At 36.2% G+C, this 22,256-nt stretch overlaps 1 protein-coding gene across 25 annotated transcripts in view; it reads right to left on the bottom strand.

Annotated features, from left to right (window-relative positions):
- LOC117426660 (bromodomain adjacent to zinc finger domain protein 2B-like) overlaps positions 1-22,256 on the bottom strand; it is a 65,860-nt gene that overhangs the window by 7,929 nt on the left and 35,675 nt on the right. For 5 of the 25 annotated variants that reach the window (XM_059033777.1, XM_059033775.1, XM_059033761.1 and 2 more), the window contains 24 exons: positions 19,934-20,074; positions 19,467-19,508; positions 17,285-17,473; positions 15,350-15,508; positions 14,560-14,753; positions 13,914-14,138; positions 13,102-13,482; positions 11,842-12,481; positions 11,098-11,364; positions 10,707-10,767; positions 9,549-9,657; positions 9,088-9,189; positions 8,289-8,499; positions 8,106-8,198; positions 7,934-7,995; positions 6,416-6,481; positions 4,909-4,974; positions 4,358-4,402; positions 4,063-4,095; positions 2,818-2,883; positions 2,508-2,648; positions 1,581-1,835; positions 896-1,110; positions 228-302 (listed from right to left, as the gene is read on the bottom strand). In XM_059033777.1, coding sequence (XP_058889760.1) covers positions 228-302; positions 896-1,110; positions 1,581-1,835; positions 2,508-2,648; positions 2,818-2,883; positions 4,063-4,095; positions 4,358-4,402; positions 4,909-4,974; positions 6,416-6,481; positions 7,934-7,995; positions 8,106-8,198; positions 8,289-8,499; positions 9,088-9,189; positions 9,549-9,657; positions 10,707-10,767; positions 11,098-11,364; positions 11,842-12,481; positions 13,102-13,482; positions 13,914-14,138; positions 14,560-14,753; positions 15,350-15,508; positions 17,285-17,473; positions 19,467-19,508; positions 19,934-20,072 — 3,836 coding nt within the window. In that variant the 5' untranslated portion in view covers positions 20,073-20,074. The remainder of the gene's footprint in view (positions 1-227; positions 303-895; positions 1,111-1,580; positions 1,836-2,507; positions 2,649-2,817; positions 2,884-4,062; positions 4,096-4,357; positions 4,403-4,908; positions 4,975-6,415; positions 6,482-7,933; positions 7,996-8,105; positions 8,199-8,288; positions 8,500-9,087; positions 9,190-9,548; positions 9,658-10,706; positions 10,768-11,097; positions 11,365-11,841; positions 12,482-13,101; positions 13,483-13,913; positions 14,139-14,559; positions 14,754-15,349; positions 15,509-17,284; positions 17,474-19,466; positions 19,509-19,933; positions 20,075-22,256) is intronic. The other 20 variants (XM_059033783.1, XM_059033764.1, XM_059033776.1 and 17 more) reach the window with 18 other exon arrangements.

Genomic DNA, 22,256 nt, shown 5'->3' with positions numbered 1-22,256 from the left:
TAGATAACACTGCAAGATACATTCAAGCACCACTTTTTAAAATTAAAGTGTGAGGTAGCCTCTCTATTCATGAAGTCAGTCTCTGAGACCCCAAATACATGGATGGGAGGCTTGTGGAGAGATAGAAATAAGTGTGAAAAATCTGAAATCAGAAAAATAATAATGTTGAAAAAGATATGATACTGTTACTTCTTAATCTTAAAAATTACCAACCAAGTGATACTTACTTGCGGAGCTTGCCTTCAACTATCCACTTGTCCCTTCTTAAATTAGACATATGGTCGATGTTTTTGTCAATCTCACTGAAAAAGAGTACAATGTTTGCTTGTATTCGATCTTCAAGTTGATTTCTGCTTTTTTAATTGTACTGTTATCTACAGTATAGCATTCTCTAGTTCTCTCTCATCCTTTAGATTTATTGCATACCCTGGTGTCCATGAAAAACAAAGTATACTTCTAGTTTTCTTTTTCTTTTTATGAAGTCTGTGCGGTCAAGGACTACAGTGTGCCGATAATAACAGTAAGGAGATGCAACTACAGTACGTGTGATATCATAAATGCAAAAGGATTTACTAGATTATTTTCGTTTTTGCCCATATAATGTATGAGATTTACTGATTTAGTAACATGCTTGAACCATGAAAGGGTCAACTTTTCTGCATTACAACTATTGCCAAGAAGGTATGAAGAGTGATAATACACCACTTTAACAATTACATTATTGGTGAAGCAATAAACACTTTATGTATGTGCAATGTGGAGGATGTACTTTATTATAAGGGTACCTTTTATTTAGTTCACAAAAAATCCCTGCAATGCCTACAAGTACATAAGTAACACTTCAATGATGAGTACAGGAGGCTCAAGTACTCATTAAGTACAGTATCAGTTTTACCTTACTACACTCTTGCTGCATGCCAACTCATTCACAAGGAAAGCCAGAATTGATGCTTTCTGCGTTGGAGTGTGTGCTTGGAAAGCTTTTGTCTCCAGGCTTTCAGTGAGCTCTGTCTGACCACAATGTGCCTCCATGTATATCTGCAGAATCTCCGACACATTATCCCGGTTAATCCCAATGTTTGTCAAATGGTCACCAAGAGCGGTTTTTGCCTAGAAAAAGGGTTAGAAAATTAAGTTAAAATAGGTAGCTAATTTCAAAACAACATACGTGCTGGAAAGGATTCATTTCACGTAAAGAAGTTGTTATTGTACCTTTTTAACTTTACGTAATACCTCAAGCAATAGTGACATTTTTGTTTACCTGCATGGCTCAATAATTGAGTGCAAAACTGAGCTACTATTTTGCTAGGCTGAGCTATGTTAGTTTGGCTTTTAATTCACGTTAAAGTAATGCATAAGAATACTTGCGACTTCTCTCCTAATTGAAGTACTTGAAATACACTAAATAGTACAACAAAATATCTTTAAATATCTCAATTTCTGCCCCTAAATTAACAAAGGAGCTGTAAAATTTAGAGTACAGTTTTTGTTTCTACATCTGTATTTTGTCTGCCTTTAATGGCGCCTGTTCCAGAGTTCCAGTTTCCATTATATAAAGGAGAAGGGCTTGAAATTCTTACGCGGCAGCCAGGTGGCAGTCCTGGATCACAAACGACAGCTGACAGGAGCCTCACTAGCAGGTCCTGCACTTCTCCCATGCTGTCTCCCACATTGAGCAGCCCCTCCTGAAGCACGCTCAGATGAGGGACATCCACACTGATATCAAAGCCAAGAACCTTCCCAAAGTTACGCAGGAACTGAACTACCATCAGACAATCTGAAAAGGTGCTTCCAGAGAGCACAAGGCCGGAAATGCGATTCAGCTCTGGAAGTGGCTGTGAATTGAACAGACTCAATTAGTTTAGGCTAACCTTAAATGCTGTACTCTCCCTTTGATAGACAGAGCAATATTATTTAAAGGGAATCTTTGGCAGAAATGCATAGGAAGAACATGTTGGCAAATAATCCAGTTTTAAAAATGAAACTATTTGCTGAGCATGATACTGTGTTATTTGTATTCAAAGGTTTTACATGATAATTTTATACTGAGCACTGCTGACACTAGATGGCAGCATAATGTACTCGTATCAACTAGAGTAAAGGTTAGTGCTGGTCAGTGTCTTCTCTGTGTTATGAATACAACAGGGGCAAAAAAAAAATTAAAAAAAACATGGCCCGCTAATTAGTCATTACATACAAACAGCACAGCACACATTCCAACATGATATTCAAGAGGTCACTGATCCCATTACTTTAAATGGTGGTCCAGTTACCCAACATCCCTCTGCATCTGGCAATTCCCCCCACCCCGCAAACAAATGACTTAATTTAACAATGTGCTAAACTATTGAAAGTAAAGCATTTTTTTACCTTTATTTCATATAGGATAACGTGAGACCTACTTATGACATACATATTAGGTAATGCTTACTGGAACTATTTTATTGGATCAGTTTAGTTGAAATATATCTGATGTACTTATCCAACCATATTGCAAACGTGATTACCTTATGATCTGCTAAGCACATATCCTCATTTGGCTTCTTCAGCTCCTTTGCAATCTCCAGTTCCAGTCTCCTCAGCTCCAATTTCCGTTCCTTATTTAACCGTTTCTCATCCTTCTTTTCCTGCTTTAATCGTTCTTTCTCCTTAGTCAAATTTTGGACAAGTTAACAGTGCATGCTATTAGTACTGTTGCAGACAATCCATAGATTATTAGTTTTGTTCACACTGCATATATTTAAAAAAAAAAATGATACAAGGTCTAAACCTCCAAAGCTATTTCAAGGAGAGACTGCCAATTCAGAAACCACTTACCTCAGCTTTCTTTCTAGCGTCCATAGCTTTCATCAACATCATATGTTGCCTTCTCCTCTCTCGCTCCTAGTGGAGCAGAAAAATACTGTCAGGGTGACATGGCTCAAATACTAGCAATCAATGTGAACATAAAACAAAACAGCTCAATACAGCAGGTTTAGCAATATAAGACAAATCACGTAAATGGCCAGGTTTGTGTATGTTTTAGTTGAGGATTAGAAAGCATAATAGTGACAACCAAAAGCAAAAGGGAAAAGCAACAGATGTGCGGAGAGTGTCAATAACAGAAGCATATGCTTTTAGTTAGGATCAGTTGTGATGCTTCTTCATAAGCTGGCAGGTATAAAGCACTATGGCTGGCAGGTACAGGTCAGTAACCTTACATCTGCTACAAAAGAATCTTACAATAAGCCAGATTATGTTATAAACAAGCTATATTTCTTTTAACCGATATTTAAAATTTGGAGAAAATGATCTGCATTTCTCTTTGCTGGAAAATATACACTTTCGATGCCATTCTAACCAGGGGCATGATTTTATATGAAGAGTTAACTTCAGCCATGCATACGAAAACTCTGTTAGGTTTGGAGTCATTTGTAGAAGGGCACAGAAACTATATGCTATTCCAAATGCACTGCTAGATCCAGTATGGCATGGGTTAATGGCAATGTTAGCATTGCCTATCATAGGGCTAATATGGGCTAAGTGGACATGACTAAGTTGTGGTGAGCTTATTTTAGAATATAAAAAAAGAAAAAGAAAAATAAAGGAACGGTCTTCAGCAATTTTATGCCTTCAGTTGCATTGCCACGAGCAAACATTTCAGCAACCAGGCTTAAAAATGCCGAAGGATCAGCCGGGTTGCTGTCCAAAACACAGATGGAAAGGTGACATGTAGGTAGCGTTCCTTTGAGAAACATTTAGCTCTATTACTGGACTTTTAAAACAAACATCTATTTAAAAAACAATAACAATAAAATGTAATGGATGGGATTGATTACCAACATTTTGTACACGAGCATATGGATTACAGCCTATATACAGAGATCATTGTAACGAAACAAATGAAAAGCAATTGAAATTGTCAAATTTGTCCCTAAACAGAGCAGATGTATGCAATGCACTGTGCTGTAAAGCCATGCAGAAGTATGTAGTATGACAGCAGCCAGTGCTATATGCATTGCTATGACAACCATATCACAACCAATTCACGATGCGGTGTTAGATGTACAAAAATAAACATACCCATACCATATCTAGTCTATGCCTCTCCAACTCCTGGTAGAAAGAGTTGGCAAAGTATTATGAAACAGAAATCACAAAGTCATAAAACCAGTTTATAAGAAGAAAAAACACCCCAAAAGAAATAACCCAATAGCAAAACTATGGAAACTAAATTAAGAAAAAAAAATTAAATAAAGGATTTAATAAAGAACCAAGAATTTATTACAAAGGCCCCAAAAATGATTAATTTGAAAATTAGGAAAACACATAGTTCAAGCACGATTTTAAAGCATTGTGTCAAAAGAGTAAAACTAACCTGGTGCTTCAAAAGTACAGCTTGTTGTCTTCTCATTTCCTTCTCCTTGAAACAAACAAAAAAATTGCAGTGTAAAAGACAAAAAAGTACAAAAACAGAATTAAAATGCGGACACAAATACAAATTAATGTTTTTGCTCTCATATGCTTTGGGACATTCAACTTAAATCATTACCACACTTCACTAGCATTAAAGCTTAGGGTCAGTTTAGAACTACAGTAAATGGGAATGGAAAATGACCTAGCCATTTCATCACTGTGTAACAGATGGCCAAAAGTTAACCAAGCTCTTAATTTCGATGCCATGACATAGTATTATCTTATCGAAAACACTTGCTTAAAGTGCCAACACAAATCCCTTCACCTAAAACCTTAGGAAACAAGCAGCTAGAAACATTATTTTGTATTTACTTGCAATTTCAGTCTCGTAAATAAAAATACTCAATACCAATGAAGTGCACTGCTGATGTAATAATGATGGTTTTTAGTCGGATTACTCACAGTCTTCGTACAGTTTCCCCCAAAAAGTCATTGTGGCCCATCTAAACTAACCTTTGTTCGTTTCTCAGCTTCCGATATTTTGGCATTTGCTGCTTCTTCCTTCTTTTTCCTTTTAGCCTGTGCATGCAAAACAGGTCCGGAGGTCATGCAACAGCACCACTATAGCTTAAAAAACATCTCAGTCTAAACCACATCTACACGCTTCAAAAGGTAACAAAAGCAAAGTTTACTGCTTAATAGTTATCAGCTGTTATATGGTATAAGACGACACAGTGTCAGCATGATCCCAGACTACAGCTATTACAAAGAAGAATGTTAAAATTAGAACAGCTATTGATGCAAGGTGTGATTATTCCTGTGGGTTTCTTTTATACTTAACTGAAAGCATAAATAATCGATGCAGACTTTATACATGTATAATCCATACCATGGATTCATAAGAAGCCAGAAACTCCAGCTTTGCGATAATAAATACATATTTTGTTCCTTTAAATGTCATATGGTGCAACCAGACATATTACTGCCATATTCTAAAGTAGGGGTCTCCAACTGGTCCTGGAGAGCCCCAAATCCTCAGCTTTTATAGGTGTCTATGTCATCAATGGCTAAAGATCTGGTACGCCTGTTAATCTAGACTAATTAAGCCAATAATTGGTGCAATTAAGTAACTGAGAGCTCAGTTGAATCAAAATCGCAGACCCAGTAGCTCTTCAGGACCAGGGTTGGAGACCCCTGCTCTAGAGCAATCAAAAGGGCTATTCTAGAATAAGTACACATTTTTATTTTGGATTTTCTAATGAAATGCACAAAATATGTCATCAGGATGAATATCATAGGCATGACTTTTTAACTGTTATTTCTGACTTAGCCCAAAAATAACAACCAGAAGGCTTTAAATTATGTTGCTTAATGTAATAATTCCAGAATAAATACCACTTGTGACACTGAGGTGCCTTCTTGGAAAGCGTTAAACACCCATAGTGCCTGGGCATAGAGCTTGAGATTTCAAAACGTATTCTCTCCCATTCCCTGCCTTTTTAAAAACCTAACCACTGAGTTATACACAGTGGCAAAACTGAGGAAGAATAAATTATGTTAAATTCAAATATGTAATTACAAGCTGTGAAAAATCCTGTTAAGAATGGCTTGCCAACCGTGTCAAGTCAAATTTGATTTAGGGCTCCTAAAACAGTTTTGAGCTCCCATAATTGTATGAGTATGTAAAACATTGTTCATTCCACCTACTTATGCAAAACTGTTGCTATTGTCTCAAAAAATCATTTTATGTACATTTAACCATGGTCTGAAGAGGCCAAGACATTTTTTTTTTTTTTTCTTTTTTTTTTTTCTTTTTTTAATATTCAATAGCTGTGCACCAAACCCAATTGAGCTCCTATCCCACATGAAATTATGTAAAAAATCTAAATCAATCTGGAGTAGCAAAATTCAGGAATAGCTCTAACTAACACCGGTCTGTGGCATAGTATGTATTTTGTGAATGTACAGCAGGCAAACATCTACTTTGTATCATGTAACCTCTTTTTCTTTTTTTCCATACCTCAAGAATTTGCTGAGCTCGAAGCTCCTTTTCCATTCTTATTTGCTGGATTCGTTTGATCTTCTCCTGTAAAAATGTTTAAAAAAAACAAACAAAAAAAAAAACTGTTGTAGCAAATTAAGGAAAAATAATGGCTTGTAACCTGGTGCTGTGTTCTTGCAAGGAAATGCTTAAATAATTATTATTATTATTATTATTATTATTATTTATTTCTTAGCAGACGCCCTTATCCAGGGCGACTTACAATTTATTTTTTACATACAATTACCCATTTATACAGTTGGGTTTTTACTGGAGCAATCTAGGTAAAGTACCTTGCTCAAGGGTACAGCAGCAGTGTCCCCTACCAGGGATTGAACCCACGACCCTCCGGTCAGGAGTCCAGAGCCCTAACCACTACTCCACACTTTCAAGAACAGATCTGAAGAACTGTATACGCCTAGAACTGAGTGAAAAACTACTAGCTTGCTCTTAAAGTGTGTGGTCGAGTACAGTTTTTCTTTTGTAGTCGAGGAAACGAAAACACCGCTAATCTCTGTAAAAATAACTTTGTTGTACTTATTGATGGCACTGGCCGTGAATATGTCACTCAAACATCAGCATTACAGACCAGAAATCACCAAGGTGGTCTTAAGACAGTTCCAATATCTGATATACAAATGTATTGAAAAACTGTCCTATAAAAAGCTTTGAGCTGTACGTTTCCAAACAGTCAAGGCTTTTTCAAATTCCATGTAAAGTGATGCTGGAGTTAAGACGGGTACATTACTTCAGTTTCTGGACACAAGAGCGAACTCAGTCTCACTCATTACGCGACAAACACAGATGCAATGCAAAAAGGGAAAAATACATTTTTTCATGCAAGTCTTCAGAAACAAGTCCCCCCTGCCAACTGTTTCAACTCTTCAGTTACTAACGACGCTTCAGAACACTTGCATGCTAGTGGTGCAAGCTTTACAGGATGTACATTTGTTTTTAATAAATAGTTTTGTCGCGTTCCGGTCAGTTAAGGTCAATCCTGGACCCAACCATTTTTAGACGGGGAAAAAGGGGGGGTTGAATTTTATATTTCACGAAAATAAAAAAGTTATTTTCACTGTAAAGATATTTGTGTGTCTAATCCTTAAGTGTGTGTGATTTATAATACTGTTTATTGGTATTGCGTTCTGGGGAAGGACACACACCGGTGCGTTAAGAGAAATTCAGCGGGACATTTTATATTTCAGGGGGCCATTGGCGCGGCCTAGCGCGAACACTGTATAATATGTCTATAATCCGCTTCATTATCTAAAGTTATACAATTTTTACAGCCTTTTATCAAAATTGAAAAAAAAAAAAAAAAATCACCATTTGAAACATATCTAAGTCTTTAACTCTAAGTGCAATGTTTTAAGTAAGGAAAATAAAAGTCTGGTCCTTTGTGTCTTAAATTCTGTTTATAAGTGAGTTTCAACATTAAAAAGACTTGTACATTTAACCAATTGTATAGGATGGCTTTGTTTAAAATTCAAATTGTACCTGCTGTTTTAAAATCTTGATTTGCTCCTTTTGTTTTCGCTTTTCCTCAGCTGCCATGATTGCTAAAAGAAAAAACAAATGACTGTGACAGACGGCAACAGGTAATTACGCAGTGGGTAGTTGAGTTTGAAAGCAGGCTTGTTTACTGAGCCACAGGAAGTGAGCTGTCTACCTTGCTGTTTCCTTGCTTCTTTAGCAGCGCGAGCCAGTGCTTGCTTTTCAAGTTTTCGCATCAGTTTAATCTGGGCTGCTTGCCTGGCTATTTCTGCAAAGAACAGTTTGTTTTGGAAATTATTAAACTAAGTACAAATCGTAACTATGTTGTAATTAACTCAAAAAATTGTGAAACTCTCACCTTGAGCTTCTAGTTTTCTGATGAGTTTGGCATCAATGTTGCTGGGGATCTCAGAGGCCCCAACGTTAGGAGGGCGCCCTTTCCTGCGCCTCATTCTAGAGCCGTCACCGGAACGCGTTCGCTCTGGGTTTGGGGGGCGCCCCCTTCGCCCCTCCATAGCTTGTATACGAGGGATAACCTCCTCCTTGTTCAACAAGATCCACTGCATACCCTTTAAAATGAAAGGGAAAGATCTCAATGACAAACTGCCTGAAACAATGTTCTAAACTCAAGCAGTAACACAAGCAATACATAAAACATTTAAAGGAATAATATTTGAACAGCCGGAAATAGATCTATACGTAAAATCTGAACAGTCCACTGGCTTCATTAAAAAAACTGCAATTGTTACAATAAATTTAGACCACAAATTTCCTTGGGTTACATGTAATTTGCTATGTAAATTTTGCTTCCTTCTAGCAAAATCTTTCAGCCAGCAGCATGTTGAGATCTGTATAGATATGCTGGCCTCTAAAACAATGATTTAAGTTTTAATGCCTGGCCCTTGAGTCCTTGACCATGGTGCTGTTCATCAGAGTGATTTCAACATAGGGCTCATCCCATTCAGCACTATGTTTTTTTAACCCTATCACCGTATCTTTGATTTCTTGGTATCCGTTTTATTCACACCTGTGAAATCAAATTGCTGTAGTAATGCATGGGTTGCAAAATAATTATTATTTGAGGTCCCTGCACTATTGCAAACTGGCTCCTGAAGTGAATGCAAAACACTGACAATAAAATATAAAAACATTGTCACCTGAGGTCCATCTCTGGCTTCATAGAAGTCCCCAACCCTTATTTTTGCACTGAAGCTAAAATTATCTCGTGTGATGTCTGTTATTCCATTTCTGGTAAGGTACTACAGAAAAGAAAATAATGACTTCAGTGAGACAAAGAATCCAGTTTGCAGGAAGAAACCTTTAAGCTTCCCACTTACATTAACATGGAAACTGGTTGTTGACTAGAATAGTCATTTAGGGTGGTATTGATAGATCAGGGTTGAAAGGTAGTATTCCTAGTTTTCAATGAGCATTGCTTCTTGATTATTTTAAAATCAGAGAAATGCCAAGCTGTTATAAGCATGACGAGTAGTTCAAATAAAGAAGCAATAATAACTTAAATGTACTAACAATAATCTATGAATACCACCTTAATAACCTTTGTATGAACATCTGATTCCACCATGTAGTTTGTGTTACTGTTAACTGAATAGATTACCTTCATTACTTCAGGGTATTGTCGCAGTTTCTTTCCACATGGGGCATAATATGCTACCTCCCCTTGCAGACGGCCACCAATTTCTCTTATCCTTGCCTCTCTTTGCCATCTGTTAAAACACAATATTTTATATCTTATGTAATGTGTTTGCTGAAGTGTGATGCCCCTGTAAAATGTTAATAAAATAACTGAAAAATTGAGAAAAGTGATATTTGTGTAATAGAAGGGTTTAAAGTAATTGAGCAATCACCATATACTGTAGATTCCCAAGACTGGACAGAAAAAAAGACATTATACTGGGCATATCAGGCATAGCTGTAGAATTAAGTATTCAGACAAAAGTTTTGTTTCATCTGGGCAGCTGCTGTAAAGAAGCATTCTGCAGGTTTCGAGGATACATGAAGATCTGTTTCTGGTATTCTTAATCCGGTCACCTCCTAGTGATGAGGATCTAAGGCTGACTGGCTCAGCGCATCTGCTAGGAGTTCTCTTCTCTTTCCCTGCCACCAGACAGGTCCTTGAGTAGGTCTGTGCTGCTCTCAATGTTTTAAACTAATACTAATAGCATGTAAATGTTCTTGTGGGTCCCTCAAATTACAATTTAAAACAAACACAGACACACTGTTTGCATGATGTTATACCAAATTATTCCAGTTTATACAACTGTATGATATTTCTGAAGTAAATGGCTGAGAAATTTGGAATCTGGAAGAGCTACAGTAAAGATAGTTTTTTCACTTAAAAATGATTGTCAATAACAGGTGAGTCAGTGCATCTGGTATCAGCCACCAGGGTGCTGGTATCAGTAATCAGAATCACAGGGAATATAAATGTTTAATGTTTTTAAACTACAAGATTTGCATCGATAAAGCGAAAGTAAAAAAATAAAATGTCTATTTAAGAAGATATATTTACAGTAACGGCTTCATTTACTTAAACATTAAATGATTGCTTTAAAATGTGTTCACATTACCATGGGGATAGTTTTTAGGGGGACAGATCGTTTGCAATCTTTATTGATTTAAAAGCTTAGACTGGAAGTCAAAATATATATATGAATTTGAATGAGGGTTATGTAACAATACTGCAGATTACAATTGTCAATGGAAACAAGATTATTTCTTATGATTTATACTTCTGTGACTAGAACTATCATACCCATATTCTAGAGGAATTTGTAGCTCCCGTTCATCAGTTACCCTCCTCCTTTTAGCAGATCCTGTGCATAAATAAAAGTCACAGTTGAAACATGTTCAGGTTTTTCTTGTTATTGCCACAGAGGGATTTATACTCATAACAAAAAAGGCCAATAGCAAGGCTCAGCCACCAAACTGGTTCTGGCTTTTAATACATATATGTATTTGTTTTAATAGTACAAACTGAAATAGTGATCATTCCTTATCAAAGTAGATTAACTTCTGGGCTTCCAACCACAATTAAAAGATTATAAAAATCACAAAATCTGAATTAATTTAAGAACATCAGTCATGTTCACATTTTAATGTCCAAATACGGCAGATAATATTCTTAAACTGGTCTCCATAGTTACCTGGTGATGTGGAGTGAGTGTATGAAGATGATGGAGTGTTGTGATAGGCTGGTGACCCTGGTCCAGTCAGTAAGGCAGAAGGAGCAGAGTTGGGGGCCTTTATTACTTGAAGGTTTAGAGGTGTACAGTTGGTTGGTGAAGGAGCTGTTTTGTTTAGTTTTAGTTTTAAAGGAGTTCTCTCTCCTTCTGTATCTGTTTCTGTCTCCTCGTGGTCCTTTTCATCATCCTCTGAACCATCTGAGTCGGAATCAAAATTGCTTTCAGACTCTGAAAGAAATGTATGCAAAGTTGTACTAACTTACATACTGCATATCTACATTTATCATCATTTACCACATTTTTTCTTTACGGTTTTATAATGTCACTGTTCCCTCCAAATTAACATTTCATTTATTATATTTATTTTATTTATTTACTTATCTTTGTATTTAAATTTCAACCTTCTAAGTCAACACATTCATTCATCGTCTTATTGAATATTAAAAAAGATCAACCAATCATGTATTCAAATAAGTTGTCCAATTGTATTCAAAAATAAACATTAAGTGCACTCATTAACTCAGAGGAGTTGCACTTCTACAGTAGGACAGCAATATAAATGCAAAAGATGTTAATATGGTCTCATGTGCAGAAGGCATGCCTTAATCTTTTCTGGCGACTTCTGCTGTCCTGTGGTTGTAACCCATAACCAAGCAATATCCATAAAGTGACTAAAGGGAAACCAACCATATTAGGCAAACCCACCTGACTGGCTGTCATCGGAATCTTCCTCATCATCCTCATCATTATCATCGTCGTCATCATCATCTTCATCATCCTCGTCCTCAATGGAATCATCGGAGTCCTTGCTGCTGGGAATGTCCGACTCTGCCCCCCGGAAATGATCCAGCAAAGACTGCACTAGGTGAGACGGGGCTTTTCCTACAGGAGTTACCATAGCACTGATTGCCTTATCTTTCCTGGGCATCTTGGATAAAGCAGGAGAGGGAGATGGCCTGGTTGGCATCATCTGATTGCTGGAATGATTTTTTCCACTTGTACACAGGTCTACTGGCGATGGAAAGGATGTGCTGCTGGAATTTAGAACCTGTTTGTTGCTGGGCTTTGGCTGGCTTCGGGATTTGGTGGTAAGTGCTAAGGGGGCGTCCTGGATGGCACTCTGGATCACCCCGTTGGGTTGATGATGCCCCAGAAGTGTATTAGAGAGGAAGAGATTTGAATGGTTGATGTTAGCAGGGGTCAGCTTCTGGCTGGCTGGGGAATCTGTGGTGGGTTTAGGACTGGGCAAAGCTGAAGCTACTTTCTTCTGGTTCTTATACAATTCTTGTTGTTTCTTCAGTTGCACTGGAAATGCTAGTTTGAACTGTTCCTGCAAGTAGAAAGACTGAAATAGTATAAAAAAAACAAGCAATTTACTTTACTCTATACTGAAGACGTATTTATAAAGTGAATTGATGGGTAGGGGGTGGGTAGGATCTATTTTAACAATTGTACAATACAAAAAATTGCTTTCAATGGCATTGTCCAGTTAATTACATGCTTGTCTCTGTCCAGCAATGACAATAAGGCTAAACACACTGTCACTTTCATTTATTTACCAGGCCACACTGCATGAAATACAATCAGATAGCTGAAAATAACACTTAGCAATGTCTTACATTTGGAAAGTCTTGTGACCGTTTAAAAACAGGCTGTCAGACAGAATGATAGTCTAGGGATGAGTGACTACATACAATTTGACTATAGAATGTGTTTTAATCTTACATTTAATTTTCTTTTAAATCAACCAGCATAAATAACACTATTGTGTGGTGATCTTTAACTGCAACCAGTATTAAGATGTTTTATACAATAGAGGAAAAAAATGGTTTATACCAAAAATGTTGAATGCAGCATTAACTAAAATGCCATTTTTGAAAGTGAAACAGAACTCCTCGTTAGAAAAAATGATAAAAATCTAAACTGAAAGAAAACATTCCCAAAAGGTAGTACCAGTGAACTAACCTGCTTCAATCTCAAATCATTAATCTGTGAGCCAGGCTGCTCTGTTGTGTTTTTATTCCCCGTCTTGAGAATTTCCGGTGAAGGAATAAGTGGCTTAGGAGAGGCCTCTCTTCTTGCTTGAGTGACCAAAGCCAAGGGTTTTGTAGTGGCCGTGAGCCCTGTGGAATGAATGACACTCAGGTGCTTCTTTCCCATCTCCTCCTTGGCCTCTGAGCTTTGTAAAACAAGGGGGAGTTGCTGTGACAACACCTGAGGCTGCTTCAGAGTCTCGGGATCAGAAGCAAAATGTCGCTGTTGGTTTGTCTTTTTGTCCTGGAGTTCTTTATCTTCAAATGCCTTTTGGCCATCCTTTTTGGCTTCTTTCACATTTTGCATCAACACCTAGAAGCAGAATTTGAAAGAATTCTATTCAAGCAATACCATCTGATCCAGTAATGGTCACGATGGGGTAGTTAAGAATCCAGAGATATGAAGCCAAGGGCAGTTAAATTACCTAATAAGGTCTTTAGGTAATGACACAATTCAAACGTATTATGTATCCACATCTAAAGCATCAAAATGATAATAGTGCCACATTACTAGATTCCTTAGTTGGCATCTGAACTAAATTGAGGTATATGCTAGGTATGGTCAGCATCTAAAGACACCAGGAAGTACTGGAAATTCCCAACTGTACTCTTTAAAACACACACATTTATTATTATTATTTGTTATTATTTATTTCTTAGCAAAACGCCCTTACCCAGGGCGACTTACAGTCGTAAACAAAAAATACATATTTGCAAACCATCCGTTAGTTTTAATATCTGTACCTTTGTCTTGTCTTTCACTCTCGCTTCACTTTCAGAGTCAGAGTCATCGTCCTCACTTTCTTCATTGCTTTGATCATCATCATCCTCTTCATCATCGTCATCATCGTCGTCTTCCTCTAGGTCTTCAGAGTCACTGCTACTTACACCTTCACTAGAGGTATCCGACGATGAGCCGGACTCACTATCACTGTTACTGGAGCTGTCAACCAGCTTCTTTCGGAGTTTCTGCAAAAGGAAATCAGTTTAGCCCCCTTTTTTTTTTTTTTCTTGTAACAAAACATTTTCAGCTTGTTTCTGAGGTTTTCAGAAATGAATAACATCAGCCTTACAGGCAAACAAGAAATGTGACGGATTACAAACATTTTAAAAACATGCCAGTGTATGGAACATGCAAAGAACACATTTTTAAATACATTTCTCTTATAGTAGGTACCTCTACTCTGTAAACTACCAAATGTAGCTTTTATGTATTTTCACATGGTCGCAAGCTGGGTTAATACTACAATGCCAAGATGCAAAAATATTAAGATATCTAGTTAAAGTACAATTATCCCCACTCTGTGAAATGTTAACTGTTCATTATGTATAATGTATTTCTAATAAGAAATATCTCTTAAACTAACATTGAGCCCTATCTTTCCTTTACCTTGTCTTTAGGTTTGTCAGCAGCTTTGTCCTGAAGCTGACTATTAGTTTGCTCTTGATTACATTTCCGATCTCTTCCACTAGAGTTTGCTACTTTTGTTTGCCCTGATGACCCTAATACTGTGACAGCCGTTGCAGACGTGTTCACTCCAGATGGCAGTGTAATGCTGCTCCCATTTACGGCACCATTCATTCCTTAAGGACCAATTACAAATATATATATATATTAGATCATTAAAACCAATTACGTTTCTAAGGCAACACAAAAAGCGTGGCTGTTGACACAATTTGCAGATATAAAATCAACAAATACCCATTTCATTCTTTGTAAGTGATGCACTTTTCATTAATGAAATATGCACACTTCAGGCAAAGTATATCAGTGGTCAAATATGAAACAAAGGACAGGGATTATCCACCACTGCACTATATCTGTTTTTCATAAATATATTCAATTCTCTAGCAACTGCTTCTGAAATGTCCAGGACATTTACATATGCCTCTTGGGCCCATTAAACATATTTGTGTTTAATTTAACTAGACCAAGATTTAGCATCAGGGCTATAGATTTACCTTTTAATAAAACATATTGACAATAGCACTGGCCAGAAGAGCTTTCCCCTTAAAAGCTCTGGGAGCAATCCTTTCAGCCCAGTCCAGTCACTGACAATTCTACAGAGTTGTACCAAACTGTGTGTTTCTGTTTTTGAGAGAACCAAACTCATGACACTTATGGCAGGTAAAAGGCTAGTAAACCAGTCTGCTACACCACTTCCCCCTCTAGAGCATACCTTTCTGTGCTCCTCGGCCATTCTTACTTGCGGTCCGGGATTGGAAAGAACTGGAATCGTGATTCTGAACTGGAGCAGCGAACAGAGGTGGAATTCCCAGAAGAGGTGGGAAGAAAGCTGCACCGGCACGAGCGTGGGCATCTGATGTTCGCCACCATTCTGAACCAAAAGAAAAACAATCTCACTGATTATATCGAAATCAATGCAGGCTAAGCATTTTGTAGCAGCACACTGAAAATGATTTTGCAGGATATCCCAGCAGAGTTGTCACATCTTGTTGCTGGTGTAGTTCTAACTATTAGCTGTTTACAGATCGGTGGACAGTCCTGAGCAGGTGAAGGGATTTGTCCCAAGGTCATACAGCAAGTCAGGAGCTGCAGAGGAGATGGAAAAGTCTAATTTTCGTATTCCTGGTCCTAAGCACTCACCGCTGGACCACACTGCCGGACAGGACTTGTGTGTGTGTGTGTGTGTGTGTGTGTGTGTGTGTGTGTGTGTGTGTGTGTGTGTGTGTGTGTGTGTGTGTGTGTGTGTGTGTGTGTGTATATATATATATATATATATATATATATATATATATATATATATATATATATATATATATATATACACACACACACACATATACACACACACATACACCAGCATTCATGTTGTTAATGAGAACATTCAGATGAGGAGAACGATGAAATACTGTAGACCGCGAAACCATAGTAACCAAGAAATAATCTTCAGTAATGAGACCATTTTCTATTCTAAAATATAAAATGATTTCCGTTCTGAAAACGTAATTAGAAATCCTCAGAGCATCCCTAGCCAATCGTGTTACTCTATTCATTCAGGTTCTATGATCTTTTGTATATTTTGTATAGAGGGGATATCGAGCATTGTAATGTGGAGCAATACAATGCTGGAATCAACACTCATTCAAAATTAGGAAAACGTTTTGACAAGAATATTAAGAAGAAATAAGTCATTTAAAAAGAAATGTGAATCAGAAGCAGAATATGTTGTAGCTTTAATTGTTGAAAATCAACTTTCGTTTATATTTCTCACGCAGTCTTGTATCCTCATTTTTCAATATATTTCATGCAGGTATGCCTTTATTATTATTCGTTTATTTGGCAGACGCCTTTAGCCAAGGCAAACAGACAAAGCAACCATTTTTGCCTTTGATCTAAAAGCTGCGTAGATCACAAAAAAAACCCTTTGATTTCTTTAATTTATTATCAAAGCTTTCGGAATTACAATTATAAAATAAATTAATTATTTGGTCTTGCAAACTTATTGTACCATACTTACAATGCTTATGTACACAGCATTATATGCAGCGTGTTTGTTTTGTGTACTATCATAAGTAAGCAATACATAATACAAATTCTATTTTATATATCTGTTGTTGAAATCTAATAAAGAGTACAGTACCAATACTGAAACATTTTTAAAAGGTTGTATCAATCATTGTGCATGCATTTTATACAGATTTCATTTAACATACCTGTGGCTTAAGGTTTAATATCACATATTTTGCAGAATAAAGGACACAAATGGCCCAGTGACTGCTTCTCTTTCAACATTCTTTACCTTAACTTGCAGATAAAAAAGACAAACAATCATGCAACCTGAATATAGATAAAAACTACACTGCTAACACATGCGCTGCTTGGCTTTCAGCAACCAAGTTTGCTTCACCAGTTCATACAAGCCACATAGATACTTTAACAAGTCAAATATTGCTTGTTTAGATTAGACAGAGACTTTCCAGAAGGTCACAGATATTAAAATTGTAACAAGTCCTTACAGTATGCCAGAAAATGTCAAGATACACAAATGCAGTATATATACGGTAGCCACAAATTCCCAACGGTATGACAGTTATCTATGCATGCTTCCTTTGTATTCGTAATTTACCAATGAAAGTGTTATTAATATTACCTGGAAAAGGTCCAAGCTGAGGATGTGTCGCTAAGGCTGCAGATGCACCAAGTGTTCCCAGGCCTCCAAACTCTGAACGCCCTGAGCTTGTAGTGTAGAGACCGAAGACTGGCTGATTGACCATTGGGAAGGCACTTGATACAGTGGACAAGGTGAATGGCTGATCCCCAGCTGCCCGGAACAAATGCCCTAAAAGATATATGAAATCGATTAGGTCATTATAGTATTCATAAAACATGTTTCTTATATCAGATTATTTAGCGATTTTTTTTTTTTTTTAATTCCAAAAATAAATAAATAAATAAATAAATAAATAAATAAAGAAAGCGCTTCTCAACTGTCCACAGTTATACCTTGTGGAGACATGGAACATCTTCTTACATTAACTTAAACGCAATATAAAATTCATATTTTTTTCCTCCTGTGTTTACTAATTACAAATTTTATGTTTTTAATAGTGCATCATCTGAAAGCTTTCCCAATACGCATAATTCCCAGAAAATTGCAAAACAAACTCAAATACACACTTTAACAAAATTGCACAAAGCAAGTCAAAGATACAATATTATTTAGGCTAATGTTTTCCCATACAAAACTGTTTATTTTACATAAAACTAGCATGATGATATGGGTGGTCAACCATATAAACTGTCCTTTGAAAGCTATATTAGGATTCCTAAAATGTCTATGGTTGCCTGTCAGTGAATCTACTCATTACAACTGGAAAAACATTGCTGATTTTCAGAAAAATACAGATTCATTATTACTGGCGAGATGCCTGCTAGCTTACAAAATGGAAAATCTACACTTCGAATGTCATTATAATAAGCTGAATATTTAAACCTAGGCTTTGGAAATTCTACCAACCGATACAGAGATAAATGACAAAGTATTACCCAAAAGGCCAGCATCCGTTTCTATAGCGCTGGTGTCCAAATAACAAGGAACGACATCTGCAAATGCCTTTTTAATATTAATGCATTTCAAGCCACCGCATAATTAAATCAGACGTTTAAGGAGAGTGAAGAAGGACAAAAACCAAAAGAGAAACACACATACAAGAAGTAGGATTGCTTGATATTGTCTTCTACATTTTATTTCGCTCAAATACCATGAAAGAACAGTATTAGCCTATTTTTTAGATGATCCCAAAGAACATTCATTACCTGTTTAACTCTTTTATAACCAATGAAAACTAGGTTGACAGAAATTCATGTAAATCGCATTCATTTTGCGATTAAGAAGTTCTGGAGTCTTTTCATAACTCAGGTGCTGTTATTTCTTTCTCTGATTGATGTTTTACCACTACAGACTCTTCTCATTTAAAAAATTTAGCTCATTTTGTGAACATCCCTGTGCATACATTTAGTCTTTTCTTGTTTAATTTTAACACGCTTTTTTCCCCTGAATAAATTACCCTGATAATATTCATTATTCATTTCAAAGATTAGAAAACAAGCAGCTGTATATCAGTCTTTCATAGAGACAGGAAATTTGTTTTTAAATATTTGAGAGCATATTGCGACTGAGCCCCTTGCATAGTAAGAAAGTCTAATCTCAAAGCTACTTTGCTAGAAGAGTGAGACAACCATTAATTTACTGTTTAGAAACAGAATACTGCATATTGAATATACCGTTGTTGTTTTAAAGTATTGCTCAGTGTGACAAAAATAATTAACCCTTTTGGGTAATAATTTCAGTAAAAAAATAAATAAATAAAAATTGCAAATAATACATATTTTATTTGCGTATGAAATGTACTGTTTTAAACTGCTAGTAGATATACCTAAATTCCATGTAGGTTTAAAAACAACTCTCTAGTCAAAATACAGTAGTCACAGTTTAACATTTTAGCATTTATTTTATGGTCAGAGTAATCAAACACATCCACTGCATAATGGCTCTAAAAATCACTGATTGTTCGCAGCCTGGCAGAAATGTCAAATCACATGGGCTAAACTTAGCTAAAAAAGATTCTATCTAGTCTTAGAGACAAGCTGCACTGCCAACCATATTAATTCTAGGTATTTTATGTGTGTTCCTTAAAGCATAGACCTGATCTACTGAGGGCAACTTTTATAAATATTCAGAGCTGGTGGCTAAAAACTAGGAAATTAAAGTAACTGTTTAGAAATTAATTGTTTAAACATTTTCCAAGTTGTAATTGTTTCTAAACACTTACCATTTTCAAAGATATTCATGCCAAAAATAGCGAGGTCAGCTGCTGTGTTGATACAGTAAGTAGGGTGCGTACAGTGTAAGGTTAGTTATTCAGTATATAAGTGCTTTCTATATACAGTACACAGAAATGTTGCACACATGTACTGAGGCTTCCTCCCTGTTGTATTATATTATAAAAATAACAGGCTTTCTAAAGAGGGTGTCTCATGATGGCTTATTTAACACATTCCCTATATGTTTACTCCTAAAATGTAATTAAACGGAATGTATCATCCCTGCTAAACACTTTTATCCCTGTCACTATCGGTGTGCTTTTGTACAACATTTTGAGAGAAGAAATCTATTTTTAAAAAGTCATGCATACATTTACAACATACAGTACAATGCATTCATGAGACGTCAATGTCATGCATAATTTTGAGATATGCTACACCCCAGCACTGTCTTGGGGTTAAAGATGTTGCTTACCGCAGGTGGTGAGTGTGGAGCTCAGTGCAGTGGCCCCTGTGGATAGACTGCCTTTGGAGGGTGCTGTTGCTGTGGCTGTGGAGGAGGGCACAGAGGAGGAGGCTGATGGTGGGGAGGCCAGCCGCTCTCCAGACTCCATAGCTGTCAAAAACATAATTCAATGAGCAATTTTAGAAACTGTCTTCATTTCCTTTTCAATTCCCTCAACAGTTCTTGATTTTCACGACTGAATTAATCTGAACAATATTCCTAGCCTGGTCCTCATGGTAATCTGACATAATATAAATCCGAGATTTTTCAGACACAGTAATATTTTTTTGCAAGTCCTCAGCTGAGCTGTAGCTATTCTTCTTGACTTCCTGTATTAAAACCAACCTTAGGAAGGTCATCAAGACTACTGTAGGTATTCCAATCACTGCTAATGCAAAGCTGCCAGGTCTTAAAATAATTAAGAATAAAAGATTTGGCTTTCTTCTTTGCTTTTTCACACTACATTTGCCATATAGGAACAGATCTTATTTTACAGTCCAACCTTGTTATTGTATCATTACACAAACAATTTCTAAATCTCCCCTGTGATTTTGCTGTGCTGCAGTAACAGAATTGGCGATTAAATCTCTCTGAAACAAAGCCATCTATTGCATATCAAGTAACAGCTCCTGAGCACTAACTACGATGAGACAGAAATTACATGAAGCCTGTGCACGCATAGCATAATAAAAGACTGTGATTCTTTTTTCTAAACACAACACTATCGGCTGGTGTTTAATGCACTCCTAAGAGGATGAACAGTAAAGTATCATCTAATTAATTGGCAATGAGTAGTGTACAATTGTAACCTTACAACTAAATACTTAGCTTTCCAAAAATGGAAAGACCCTTTCAATGAATCTGAATTATAAGTTCTACACTTCAGTGCTTAATCAAAAGCCATACACTTACTGTAACACCTCTTAAAATGCAATACACAGTTACCATTTTCTAATCACTCATTTTGCTTCAGGCATATAAAACATTGTTTTAGGTAATTTCATAAAGTAAAAAAATATATATATATATATATATATATATATATATATATATATATATATATATATATATATATATAGGTTTTTACAGCAGATAGCATGACAACTGTTTCCAAAACCCATTCAATTTGAATCACTTATTTTCTCAACACATCTTTTTTATACAATGCGATTTCTTTTGGGTTAGTACATCATCCTTTCTTTAGAAGAAAAGGTCTGCAGTATTTTGTAATGTATCAACATGCCATTGTGAATTATATTATTTATCTTCTAATTCATATTAGTATTGCATTGTGGTATTTCCCCAACACACGTGAAGCTGTCTGCAATGTTCTTTTAGGAACGATCATTCCTCTTGAGCAAGCTCACCTTTATTTTTTATTGAAGGACGATATACTGTACATCACAATTACCTGTCTCATTTTCTTAATTTCTCCCAGGAATTGTATGAACAGTTCAGGGTTACACTAACGGAAAGGAGAACAGGTGTTTGCTAAACAAAGGGTTGCTGTATTTCTGTATTTCAGTTTGACATCATTAGTTAAGTTTGAAGAAAAACAAAATCCTGTGATTTCTACTTTACAGCCTGGATCCGTTTTTATGACCTGCAACTTAATTGCCTTCAGTGCCTGGACCAGTTGCACAGTTTACTGGTTCTTCTGTTAAAAAGCTTCAGGGTGGATTTTCTAAAACTAACCAAAAACAGATATTAATAGAATTGCTTCCTGTTCAAGACTCACAGAAAACAGTCAAATATTCCCATTTCCATTCACTCTTAACTAACCATGCAATCACAAAATATGTGAGTGTCATTCTTCTTTAATTCCCTTTTAATACGAGTGGTAGCATTTAATACTATCCTGCTGTACCACTATCGTATGACTACTACTAATATTACTGTAAAATCACAGCTGGATCAACAGGATTTTTTTTTTTTTTTTACAAATACATTATTTAACAAAACTGAGTATGCAGAAAAGGATAGGACATAATTTCAATGCTAAAACTAACTTTTTTTTTTTTTTTTTTTACTTTAAATGGAAGTGATTAACTGGAACATATTTAAAAATACAATGATAATAATTAAATCAACAGTTGAATTAAGCTGCAATATTTTGCTTACTTTAATGAGTTTGATCTGCATTATAACTGGATTCACTGTACTGCAATGTACAAGTAATTTTCAAAGGAGAAAAAAAATCCATGTTACTCTAACGTACTTTAAATGATTAGTAGTTAATGCATACCCAGATAAAAATAATATCCACAAATGACACTTGAAACATAACACAGTA

The sequence above is a fragment of the Acipenser ruthenus genome, chromosome 11 (genome assembly GCF_902713425.1).
Source record: "Acipenser ruthenus chromosome 11, fAciRut3.2 maternal haplotype, whole genome shotgun sequence".
NCBI classification, from domain to species: Eukaryota; Metazoa; Chordata; class Actinopteri; order Acipenseriformes; family Acipenseridae; genus Acipenser; species Acipenser ruthenus.
This window is presented reverse-complemented; position numbering and strand designations above follow the sequence as displayed.